Source organism: Odontesthes bonariensis, chromosome 15 (genome assembly GCF_027942865.1).
Source record: "Odontesthes bonariensis isolate fOdoBon6 chromosome 15, fOdoBon6.hap1, whole genome shotgun sequence".
Classification (NCBI taxonomy): domain Eukaryota; kingdom Metazoa; phylum Chordata; class Actinopteri; order Atheriniformes; family Atherinopsidae; genus Odontesthes; species Odontesthes bonariensis.
Window position 1 is genome coordinate 1005541 of NC_134520.1, and position 13549 is coordinate 1019089.

At 43.4% G+C, this 13549-nt stretch overlaps 1 protein-coding gene across 2 annotated transcripts in view; it reads left to right on the plus strand.

Moving 5' to 3' along the window:
• Positions 1–3721: 3721 nt before the first annotated feature.
• Positions 3722–13549, plus strand: part of b4galt6 (UDP-Gal:betaGlcNAc beta 1,4- galactosyltransferase, polypeptide 6) — a 56814-nt gene continuing 46986 nt past the window's right edge. For both annotated transcript variants that reach the window (XM_075484580.1, XM_075484581.1), the window contains exon 1: positions 3722–4427. In XM_075484580.1, the coding sequence (XP_075340695.1) occupies positions 4313–4427 (115 nt within the window). In that variant the 5' untranslated portion in view covers positions 3722–4312. The remainder of the gene's footprint in view (positions 4428–13549) is intronic.

The window sequence follows — 13549 nt, forward strand, 5'->3', positions numbered from 1 at the left end:
TTATGAATATAAGTCCTGAGGTCTGAATCACATTGTCACAGCTCGGTGCCTTGCAGACGCAGACACAGGGAGTTCAGAGTTAAACAGAGTTTATTCACAGGTCAGTGGTGTTGTAAGCCGAAGGGGGGACCCGGGCAATCAGGGAACTCAGGGAAGAGGGAGACGGTTACTGTGGATCCAATAGAGCAGGGCTCATTTCTCCAGGGCCCAGAACATTTCTTGGTAGACACTGTGAGGGCCAGATGCTGTCGTAAAGTCAAAAAGAATAAAAATCAAATCCTAAGTAAAATATCATTATTTGATATTTTTCCTTACCAAAGTATGTTATTTTTTAGCCTTTGTCAGTGTTAACGGATTCATATTATCTGTACTGCAGCATGCCACTAGGGGGCGACTGTATAGTTTTACGGTTAATATTTGTGAGGCGGTCAAAATGTCCATCACTGTCACATGCAGTGTCGTTGAACTGTCAACAGGATGGCCTTCTGAATATATTGGAAGCATGAAACATGGCACTCTCACTAAGCCTTAAGCAGAGAGTTGATGCAGAATACCGCTGGACCTGTGCGCCTCATTTCCAACAGAACTGATGCTGTCGCTAAACAATACAATCTGAGGCGTCACCACAACACAAAGCATGCAAGCTTCAAGGAATCGTATCCTCAGCAGTCAGAAGCCCGTCGGAAAAAAAACAATGGAATTATTAATGGAACAAGAGACACCAACAGGTGCGTCTGTGCAGGCTGCCTGGGTACCTCTGTGCCTGGGTACCTCGTACCTCTGTGCCTGGGTACTGGGTACCAGGCACAACAAGCCTTTTACGGATACTGAGGCTTTAAAAACGCTCAAGAGCGAGTGACCAAAGCGTCCGAAGGGGTGGGGCTTTGAAATAGAAGGCATATAATGCATCTATACAGCGGTTCCCTAGCTCTTTCACCATGGATCGCACTCTGGACAGCCTTCCTTGTGTTGCATCTGCATATTTGTGATGGAAACGCAGGCCCCATTGCCGTCGGTCCATCAGATTAGAAACACAAAAGGATGCTCAATCTCAAGATCCAGAAGAAGAGGCTAATGATGCTGCAAACACTTACGGTGCTGGTGTACCGGCCCCTGATGATGCCAGCAAGAATCTACCAGTCGATGAACACACAGACCGAGATGGCAACTACTGTTCGGGAGATCGAGGATGGCTGAATAAATTTTTTTTTTTAAATTATTATCCATTTATGTTCTTCTTTGACTCGACATCAGGTATATCTGATGTACCGTTTTCAATTGTGAAAACCAATAAAGTGGGGAAAAAAATACAAACGTGTGATTGGTGATCCACAAATGTCAGTTTCACAAATGGCTTTTTGTTTTACAAATGGAAAATTATATATCTACAAATACACATATTTGTAAAAAAAAAATCCTGTTCCTACTCCAGAGGGAGCCCAGCCGGAAGCTCACCACTGGGGTTCCGCAAGGTTCGGTCTTGGGTCCTCTTCTTTTCTCCCTCTACACATCATCTCTTGGTTCTGTCATCCACTCCCATAACTTTTCCTACCACTGCTATGCAGACGACACCCAGCTGATTCTGTCTTTTCCCTTCTGACACCCAAGTGGAAGCACGCATTGCTGCGTGCCTGGCAGACATCTCGGGGTGGATGTCGATGCACCACCTTAAGCTCAACCTGGACAAGACTGAGCTGGTGTTTCTCCCGGGGAAGGGCTGCCCATTCAGAGACCTGGCCATCACCATGGATGACTAAGTGGTGACGTCAACCGCGAGGAATGTGGGTGTGACCCTGGACGACCAACTGTCGTTCTGGCCAAACATCGCATCAGTGACCTGTACCCGACCCATTCCTCCTCTACAACATCCGGAGGATTCACCCCTTCCTCACCAAGGCAGCACAGGTGCTCATCCAGGCTCTGGTCATCTGCCGCCTGGACTACTGCAACTCCCTCCTTGCTGGCGCCCCGGCTTCTGCCATCAGACCTCTAGAGCTGGTTCAGAAAGCTGCTGCTCGTCTGGTGTTCAACCTCCCCAAGTTCTCCCACACCACTCCCCTTCTCCGCTCTCTACACTGGCTCCCTGTAGATGCTCGCATCCAGTTTAAGACTGGTGCTAGCCTACAGGGCAGTGGAAGGAACAGCTCCTTCATACCTCCAGGCTATGGTCAAGCCCTACACCCCCGCCCGACCACTTCGCTCTGCGGCCTCCAGGCGGCTGGCCCATCACTCAGCGGTCTCTGCGCACCATCCACACGGTCACGGCTTTTCTCTGTTCTGGCCCCCCGATGGTGGAACGATCTCACGACTGATATCAGGACAGCTGAGTCGCTGCCCATCTTTGGCCGCAGGCTGCAAACCCACCTCTTCAGGAAACACTACCCTGATCCGCCCTCTTAGGACATCACCTGTTTCATCCTAGCTCCTTACGCACTTATTTGTTTCCTAAATTATCTTTGTTTTCTAAATTGTCTTCCCATTTGTCTCGGTGCCTAACTTACCGCACTTGTTATGCTCTTAGCTGTTTGGTTCAATTCCAGATTCAATTTCTGCCTATAATTCATGTGTGTTTAAGTGTATAAATCTCAAAGATGGGCAAAGCTATTGATAAAATATTTGCTTTATCTGATTCAATAACTGTCTGTGAACATTCAGTCCAAATTTGGCAACTTTCTGATCACTATTTCCAGAGATACGTACATGTGATAAGGCAAACACTGTCCCTTTTCGAGAAGCCTAAATTTCACTATTTTCGCTTTTGGAGCATCTAAACATTAACCAGAAAAACTAATTTTACAGTAAAAATATTTATATACAACCATCCATTTCAAAAACTAGTCATATTAAAGATATGAAAAACCTGGTAGTGTTTTGTTCTACCTCGGGTAGGGGCAGGGGCGAGGCTAGGGTATTTTTAGTGGTGCCAAGGCACCACCGTGAGATAGCTCAGCACCCCCTGGCTCAGCACATTTTTAAAATATTATATTATGCAAAAAACTTGCTCTGCCCCTGCGCAATACTTTGGTGCGACTGGCCAATCTGGCAACCTTGTGTGTCTGGCAACCCTGCTTCAAAACGAGGCTTGTGACCAGTCCACTTATCAACTACATCTCTCCAGAGCTATTTGTCTCAGGCTCTCTGTTATTCCTGTAAAGCCACAGTCTTTTGAAATGAAGAGGTCAAAATTGAATGTTGTAGGGTAAAACACTACTCAAAGCAAAACTAATACGGCTCCAAAATTAATAAATGTACTAGTTCGCCTCAATTAGTGAGAAATAATGTGCCTCTGTGAGTACTGGGGGGGCTGGGGCCCCCTAAAGACCAGATCCTAAAATCGCCCCTGGGTAGGGGTAACTTGTTCCTCTGTAATTGAAGTCCGGCTTTTAATTTGATAAAAACAAGCAGGACTCAAACAGACATTATTTCTTGAAGTAACCTTCAACCCAGCGTCTTTCTTTTCGGAGTTTAAAATGTTATTGGTGCATGTGGAGATAAAGTGTTGTTTTCTCTGTAGTAGTTAATTGATTTCATAAATGCAACACAACAGTTTTTTATACTACTTAGTGTAATGGTAAAAACTTTACCTTTTGGAACCAGGTCCAAATGGTTCTTTGGGTGTTGAAGGTTGGCGACCCCTGGACTAGACCATGTGATGCCGACTGCGTCCCCTGAATTAGAAGTTAGAAGGCCGGTTTCCATGGAGACTCAGGGAGGGGCGGGGTTACACTGACCGGATACGGTTACTGCAGTGCCAGCAGATAGTGAGGGAGGCAGATGTGATTTCCATTTCAATTCATTTCTTCTTTTCTGAGCTAAGCTGCCCTTTGCCGTGTTCGTTGGGACTCAGAGGAGAGCTGTGTGACAGCATGACCGGAGTGCGCAGTGTGAGGATGGACCGGCTTTGAAGCGTCGCTCCGGCCTAGAGGAGGCAGCTGGGAGAGGGGCTGAGCGGTCCTGCCCCCTGCAATGATAGCCTTCAGTGTTAGCGAGCAAACCATCGCTGCCGACACTGGCCATGGAAGGCACTTATGAATATCCCTGATCATTCTTCCAGTTCCAGTATGCCAGACCGGGGGTGCTTCTCGAAGCTCTCGGTTGCCTGATAAGAACGACGTGAGCCTGCTTTTCCCATCTGGACATTTCTTTGCACAGGAAAGCAGGCCAGCTAGCATCACTAGCCTTTTTAGCCTTTTCCGAGCTTTTTCCAAGACCACACCGCTGACATTTATGGCTATCAATTCGAGGACCTTTTAACTATTAAAGGTATTCTATGGAATTGATATCAGCGGAAGAGAAGCAGGGCTAAGCCAAAATGATGAATTGGAGGCGACTGCTTCGAATCTCCAACCGATCATTTCTGGCCTTCATATTCTTCTTCTCTATGTCTACCACCTGTCTCTACTTCATATATGTTGCCCCTGGAATAGGTCAGTACACACTCATTCAACACGAAACGTTTTACATGGTGACAGTTAATTGAATAAATCTGGGTTGAGCTCTTCACATTAACAAGCTACTGTCACTGTTGGAGCCAACATGGAGATAGGTGCTCACAGGCAGGGGTGGAGCAGTGATTTTAAATGTGGGGGTGTTCCGGGGGGGCACATGAGCGCCACATCAAGCCCATAGACACGATGCTGAAGTTGGCATCCGATTCACGAATTAAATGGATGGGTATAAAGGGCCATTTCACTGCATTTTTGCATTTTGATCGCCCTAAACTAGGTCCTGTATGGAAACTACAATAGTTACACTGCTCAAATCTAGAACGAATTATACTAAAGAGGCTTTAGATTCATTAAAACCTTGTTTGGGAATTGTGAAACCTTTTTGTGATTTGTAAAAATGCAGAACAGGGCCATTTTACAGCATTTTTTTTTGTATTCTCATCACCCTAAACTAGATCCTGTATGGAAACTACAATACTTAGACTGCTCAAATCTGGATGGAATTATTCTAAAGAGGGTACAGAGTCTTTAAAACACATTGTATGTTGGTGCACCACGAGGGTGGGCAAATCGTTAAAATAATACATCCATGGGGCAAACGGGTTTACCTATGGAAAATGTGTGTGTGGGGGGGTCATATTGCTGTAAAAGTGGGGGTGTCGAAACACCCCCATCCCCCACGGGTGCGACGCCCATGCTCACAGGCTAGCTAGCCCTGGGCTCAGGTTTTAGCCCTGGGCTCAGGTTTTAGCCCTGGGCTCAGGTTTTAGCCCTGGGCTCAGGTTTTAGCCCTGGGCTCAGGTTTTAGCCCTGGCCAAAGTAACTGCAGTCCCTGAACAGTTGGTGTTAAGGAACCTGGTGCATCTCCTTTTAGCTGCTCAGGTCTTATTGTCCCCGGGGCCTGGGTGCAAGGATGATATGCATTTTAGTTGGTAAAGCACAGGTGTTCAGTGAATTAATCATCGCAGGGATTCTATGTTGAGGTGAATTTCTGCTATTCTATTCAGTCAGTTTGTGATGTGGCTTAGGGAAGGCCTGCCTTTCATGAAAAATAGTCTGCTGAGATCCCCGAAGTTTCAGCTTGACACCAGAGTTGAAGCTTATTGCTGAAAGTGAACATGTGAGGACAGTTATGTTATTCTGAATCTGGTTAAATTGTCTCTATATTGACTAAGAACAAGTACACAGGTGATATTTTGACTCTCACGTAATGTGAATAAGCTGACCAGATTCCATTCCACATGTGCAGTAAGATGCAATCTTCCAGTTTGACTACACGTTTCCATCTTCATACAGCAGGCCAGGAGGAGAGTAAGCTGGGGAAATTGATGTGTGTTGGGTTCACATGGCACTTGGAAATTACTTTTGTCTGATCAAAACCAAAATTTTGAAATGCATGTAAACCTCTTAGTAGCTTGATTTAGCCCTGATACGTAAGCTCACCTAGACCCAAATGGGCCCAGGCACTCCACACATGCTCCGAAGTTCCATATTTTTGCATAATTTTGTAGAAATAATAAAGCACAAGTGTTTTCCTTTAAATTTAGCACTCGACAATTGTGACAGAAAATTTGCCCATTAAGGCTACTTTAAAGATTTCGTTGCTCAGTTCTAATAAAATCCTGATTTATTTATTTTTTTACATTTTTTTTATACCGTTAAAGCAGCTCAAAGATGGCGTCTGTGCAGTGAATTCAGCTGCACTTACATGTACTGGGATCTCCCACAGAGGAGGTTAGAAGCAGCAGAATGTCTGGAAAGGTTTTTACACAGTCCACACAGCGTTGCAGCATCAGACATAATTCTGTTAATAACTTGATTCTGCTCCAGTACATATGAACACATACAAGGAGGTTAGCCTAGTCAAATGGTCCAGTTGAATCAATGCCAAGTCAATAGAAACGGAAATCAAGCAGCAACTCTTTCCAGCATACACACACACACAATCTGCAAGATTGACTGCCTCATTCACACATTATTTCAAATGCTTTGGATATTTTTCTTCTCACGTCTTACCCCTCTGTGACACATTCATAACATTTCAGGACTATAGTGGATGTGTGAAACTCTGACGGCTCTGACAGCGTTTTGTATCACGTGCATCTGCGCAATATAACAGCCCATGATTACCCAAAATATACTGATATCAGCACAGGAAGGCAATTCAACACAAAAGACAATTCAGGGAAGATTATCTTTATTAAACATCCCAGATCAAGAAGAGTGCAAAGGAAATAAAGTTGTGCATGACTGAAACATGGGTGTTCTGGGTGGAGCTGAGGGATGCTGCTGCTGTTGGGGCCGGGTGCGTCTGCAGTTATAAAGCCAATAAACGATTATTAGACTAAAATATTGAAATATGTTTAATATGATATCAATAGCCAATAATATTGAACTATTCCCGTTCTTAGATGAGACGCCATGTTTGTAGTCGAGCTGTAATATGCAAACTGTAAAATTCTGCCACACTGCTGATGTCTTTGACATGGATGGCAGAGGAGGACTCGCTGTAGATGAAACGCTCCAAATAGAATAGATATTCAGCCAACCACCGGACGTTGAACAGGCAAGGCAAGTTTCCAAGGCAATTCAAAGTGAACGGAGACGTTCTTCAATCGACCTGTCTCCAGTGGGTTGGGCTAATCCAAAATAGTGCAAACAAGGGGGGTGTTCTCTGAAGACAGGCTGTTATCTGGGAAACTGGGGTGCTCTGAAAACACCCCCATTAGCACTTGGTACTTTCCTCCTGATGAAATTAACACGGCAAAAAGTCGACCAATCAGAATTTTGGTCGACCCAGAACAAATCGACCAATAAGTCGACCCGTCACTAGGGCTGGAAAGTCCTATATATATTCTATGAACTTTTCTTTGTTGGTCTTTCCCAACTTTTCATAATGTGTTTCAGACGTTAAATTTGAAATACAAGGACGTTGGTCAGTGAAGACGCTGAAAATCATTTCCTGTGTACTCTGTAATCAGTTTAGGGTTGTGGACTGTGGTCCTCTAAAACTCATGGACACATGCCGGGGGCTCTCGGGTGCTTCCAGCTGGCATGTCTTGTAATTAGAATGTCGATGTGACTCATTTTCTTCCCCAAAGCGTACATCCTCGCCTCCATTCTAATATTGTTTTGGTTAAAGAAGAAAGTTTGAAGTGGAGCGCCTCTCAGAAGGTTGGTGGTGCAAGAGCACAATATTCCCAGAGAATATTAGCCTTGCAGAGCATGTGTGCGAGCTCTGCTGTGTTCTACAGGACAGACAGCGAGTCATTTTCCTTTTAACCGACTATTTCAGCTTCGTCACAGTTACATTGTTATTATGAGCAGCAACATGTAGTGTCCAGCTGATCCCTTCCAGCTTCCCTTTCTTTGTTCTGATCATTTGTCTGACATGCCACAGGCTGCAGCTCAGGACAGACAGACACTGCAGTCTATCTTCTATCTTCCTGCTTACTGGAGTGACCGTTTCTGTCCATTGGTTGCCAGAAAAGCATCAACCATAATGACACTAAAGCCTTTCTGACTTTTTCTTTTTGCCAAACCCTATTGAACACCAGGAGAGGGTGAGAATCTGTGTTTGTATGTGGTGGCGATGATTAGAACGTGCAGCAGTCATCTGCCTTTGTCCATTCAGGAAACAGCACCCTGTCGCTCCTGCAAAGAAATGTATTTCTCAAAAGAAATAAGAATCCAGACCTGTGACTCTACAGTCTCAAGTCAATGGTGAAGATGGGGTTTAGTCAGCACATATCTACTCCCTTGGCCAAACAGTTTAGAAGGTAAAAGTATTGCAAAAATGGAATACTGTGTAGTTCATATACATCTATTACCATGGGCAAACATTGGCAGAGATGGCTAGTTGGTGACTCAAACTTAAATCATGAAACTTTGTTTATGAGCATGAAGCACAACAGCATGATGTTGCTAAAGCTGGACCACTAACAAACAGAAAGTGGTCTGTGAAGCATTTCAAAGACAAGAATCACTCTGCAGAGGATACTGCAATGATCAACGCAAATACACAGCCTTCAACCTTCTTTTGATTCTATTATTTCTTAAAACTGGGTTCCAGGGAATATCTTACTCAGAAACAACATGTGTTCATATCATTGGAATGTTTAATTGGACCAAATAACATAAGCAACTCAACAAGTTGCCAGATTTACTTGGTAATCATGTAACACAAAGGGGATTCCTCCCGTGATCGTATTTAGATTGTGTGTGCGTGTTGCTTTTAACATGTTAGCAGAAGAAGGGCTGCTGTAACGGATGTGTGCGTGTTGCTTTTAACATGTTAGCAGAAGAAGGGCTGCTGTAACGGATGTGTGTGCGTGTTGCTTTTAACATGTTAGCAGAAGAAGGGCTGCTGTAACGGATGTGTGCGCGTGTTGCTTTTAACATGTTAGCAGAAGAAGGGCTGCTGTAACGGATGTGTGTGCGCAGTGTTTCCCATACATTGAGGAAACTATGGCGGCCCGCCATAGTTTCCTTTTGGCCGCCATAGTTTCCGAATCCCAATCGTTTGAAAAACAGCGATTTGTTTTTTTTTTTTTTTTTTTTGTTTTTTTTTGTTTTTTTTTGTTTTTTTTTGTTTTTGTTTTTTTTGTTTTTTTTTTTTTTTTTTTTGGAAACACAGCGATTTCCTCGAAAACCAACCAATATGACTATACAACAGGTGAATTAGTAATTAAACATGTCCTAAAGTGTGCAATGTCAGAGTTTTGAAGTTTAGTGGCAAAAAAGGTTTATGTGTTATTAGTCGCTGTCGGGGCGATTGACACACACGTTATAGATCAGTGGGTGCGCGTGCATAAAGGTCAGCTGTAATCATCGTGATTTCGTTAACAAACATATTTTTTTTACCTATTTATATTCTGAGAAATAATGTGAAATTTGAGCAATGACGAGTACACTAGTATGTTGTCCGGTATGTTGCTTAAAAAAATAGTAAGTTCAATAGTTTCTGTTTAAAATAAGGTGTTTCATCCGTCCCGCATGTGTGGTTCAACCATCCCGACTAGGCGGAGCGGGGTGAAGTTGGTTTTATATTTGACATTCGCCTATTTTCCGGCTTTGTAATTGTAATAGCGTCACGAAAACCGCACCAATTAGCCTCAGGATGGTATTAATATTTACAGAAAACTAAGACTAACATACCACAGGCTTTATCAACTCACCAAAGTAAGCCTGAAAGATCAGAGTAACCGCGCCGAATATACTTCTAAGTGAACTACGGCAGCCGGAGCGCTTAGGGACCGTCGCAAAAGTGCAACGCCTTTTTTTGTTCTCACTGGATATTCAACCAATGCACACCAAACCACTTCTGATGGGTTTGTGAACTCACTATAAAGCTTTCACAGCCTTTTAGTTTCCAGAAAAATAATTTTAGGTAGAACATTTACTCAGTGTGCATAGTTAATTCCATTTTAGACTTTTATTTTGTAATAGCTCTCTTGTTTTTAAAGATATCAACACCAAACCACTTCTGATGTGTTCCTGAACTCATTGTGTACTTTCCACACCCTTTGTTATCAAGGAAAACCTTTTCAAGTTTCTCAAAAAGGCATAAGTACTCACTGTACTGTATATGATCCATTCATATTTTTCATGAAGTTTATTTTTAACCTGTAAATATTTTCTATTACAATTGTTATCATTGGGTTTTAATGACAAGATGAGGTTTCCTTATAAGCCCACAAGGGTTTCTGACATCTCCAGCACACATTCCTTTTTTAAAATTTGTTGTGTTTTATTGTGTATTTGTGTGCAAATCAATCAAATAAAATAAAATCTGCAGTCGCACAAATTTACGCCGCGTGAATTTACACCCCCCCCCCATAGTTTCCAAAAATTCTGTGGGAAACACTGGTGCGTGTTGCTTTTAACATGTTAGCAGAAGAAGGGCTGCTGTAACGGATGTGTGCGCGTGTTGCTTTTAACATGTTAGCAGAAGAAGGGCTGCTGTAACGGATGTGAGAGGCCATGTGTGGAAGGCTGAATGGAAGCGCTTCACAGAGCTCTGTAACTGCAGATGTCTCCATTTCAGCTTGTGAAAAGTAAAAATATGTGAATGCTGTGCCGAACATACTTGGGTATTTACTACTTGCTTTAAATTGCAGCGATTGGTCGACCAGAAAAGCTTCAGTCTGGGGCAGTGCTAGTGAAGAGAGCTACACCTTTGTTGGGTAGAGAGAAGTGAAGGAGGAGAAAGGATTGAATGCTTGCAGGGCTGTTCTGGCAACATACTTCCAAGAGATTTAATCACGCTTTGTCCAAGATGTTTCTACATGTAAGAGTGATAAACAAAGTTTGTTGCTGACAAACAGAGCGGGCAGAGGCATGCCAAAAAGATATACATGGGCAGCATTACATCTGTAGAAATCAGGGATGTCCACATTCAGGTGTGCTGAAGCAGGGAAACAACTAAAACCTGCAGGAGAGCGGCCCTCCAGGACCGGATGTGGACATCCCTGGTATAAATGATATTGTATGATTTCATACCTCGTTTTAAATAATTGTTGTAAAATATCTATATTTATAGTAACATAGGGAGTACATTTTTTTCAGATGTTTATTAATGGCTCCCTATTTAATTGGACAATAATCTGTTCATATTTGAATCACATATGCATACATGTAAATACACGTAATGTATTTATTCTGCTCAAAGGCTGAAGTGAGATTTTTAGTTGAAGAACAGGACAGGTGTTTCTAATTCTGAAAAATGGAAAACACCTTTGAAATCATCTTTTATCAGTTGACTATTTCACAGAACCACTAAATCTAAAATATATGTCATATAATAGGTAAAAAAACAATTTCCAATTTTCACGAAGACTTTGTCCTTAGAAAAATTCAAACTAAAATTAGAAAGAAGGAAAAAGTATCAGACAGACACTCTCTGTATTGTAGTCAGTAAAGGATGCACTTTTTGTCTTACAGATGCACAAATTCAGCCTTTTCATATGCAGACTGGGCTTCAGCCAAGTCAGGAATTGGAACTTAAGTGTATGATATGGCCACTTTTGTACTTTGACAACAGATTCTCAAGCTCTTGAGAATGCAACTTGAAAATGTCTTTTAGGGCGTAATCAGACCAGGAAAGTCCGATAGTTCACTTGATTTGGTCCGAACCTTTTTTTTTCTTCATTTTGGTGCGGTTCGCTTTCAGACTGTACATTTCAGTAAACGGACCAAAATATGTCAACAAAGCCACGCGCCCTGAAGTCGTTCGGCTATTGGTCAGAATCGACACGCGCAACACAAAGTGCTAAGTTCAAAAGTGAATGTAGTCATGGACGCTTTCCGTGCCGTTATTGCTTTTAATATAATCAAACGGAGGATAACGCTGATGTGTGCTCAAGCTGAGACAATTCGGGCTCTTCAAGCAAGACGTATATCTGCCCAAACGTCCACAAGAGCACGGGTCTCCTCTTCGGTCCACGTTTGTCCCCCACTCATTTTCGGTCTAGAAATATTATTTTCGGTCTTTCGTTAGCTTTACCACAGCCGGTCTAGTAATTAGAAGAACGACGCTCTGTTCTGTTACCTAGCAGCAGACAAACGACGGATGCTCCCGAAGTACAAAAAAGCAAAAAGTCTGGGATTAGGTCCGGTCTGCTTTCACACCTCCAAAAGATCCGCACCAGGGTTCGTTTGATCCGGACCGAGTCCGACCTTTCAGCTCGGTCTCGGTCCGCTTGTTTGGTCCGGACCAGAGTTCGGTGGTTTGTATTCAGACCATCCCAAAAGGTCCGAACCAACGAAAATCTGGTCCGTTTGGTCGTTTGGTCCGGACCCAACGAGGTAGGTGTGAATACGCCCTTAGTTGCAGTTTTCTTTACCTGTGGCAGCGCCCTGTTCGAATCAGTGATTTGTCAGATGTTAAACCTTTTCTTTTCACATATGCCTAATAAAGGCTGAGTTATACTTCTTTTAACTGCCCTTGCGCTTGCGTCTTGCGCGTATGTTAATGGCTCGAGACGTTTATACTTCATTTTGCTTTGCCGGCGCTTGCATGTGCTGCGTGGCGATTCACCGCCAGGACAGTAGGTGGAGTAGCGGGTTTTTTCAATGACAAGCCTACTATGATGAAAGCAAATTCACCGCCAGGACCTCTTCGAGTGGATTCATGCTTCTTCTTCTTGTAAATAGCCGGTATTTTGTCAGATTTTCAACACCTTGGGGGTCTAAACGACTACTTTGCTATAGTTATATATTTACAGAGTTCATAGCTTAAGGGAAATCAGCTTTTCAGGCTGGCTGATTTGGGCTCGGACAGGAGTGAAGTGCACTGTGTGTAAACGCTCTGCATACTCTCAGATCGATGAGTGCCGTTTTCAAGTAGTAGGCGGTTTCGAACACAGCCAGTGGCTTGTGCTTGCGTCTTGCGTAAAGTTTAGAAAATTGAGGTGACACACGCAAGCACGCAAGGGGGGACTTGCAACCGCGCAAGGGCTTGCGTTGCGTCTTGCGTTGCGTCTTGCGTTACCGACTATAAACCAGGCTTAAGCCAGGACCGATGCGCCTTTGTTGCCTATCAGTGTCATGTCTGAAAGTACAGTGACAGTACAGGATATATCTCTGAGCCGGCAAGGAATGTTAAAAGGAAAGGGGGTGGATTGGCAGTGCTTGTCAACAACAGATGGTGTCACCCAGGACATGTTACTGTCAAGAGTCGTATCTGCAGTCCTGACATTGAACTATTGGCAGTAAGTTTTTGTCCATATTATTTGCCAAGAGAGTTCACCAGTGTTGTTTTGGTGGCTGTTTACATTCCACCCTCAGCTGTTGCCGACACTGCATGTGATGTCATCAGTTCCGTTGTTGCTAAGATACAGACTCAACACCCCAATTCTTTTGTGGCAATATCTGGTGATTTTAATCATGCCTCACTCTCTGCTACACTGCCAACTTTTCAACAGTTTGTCAGCTGCTCTACCAGAGAAAACAAGACATTGGATTTGTTTTACACAAATGTCAAGGATTCATACATTTCCAAATCAAGACCTCCCCTGGGAAAATCAGATCACAACCTTGTTTTTCTCTGTTCAGCATATAAACCCCTTGTCCAGAGACTACCTGTCACAAAAAGGACTGTT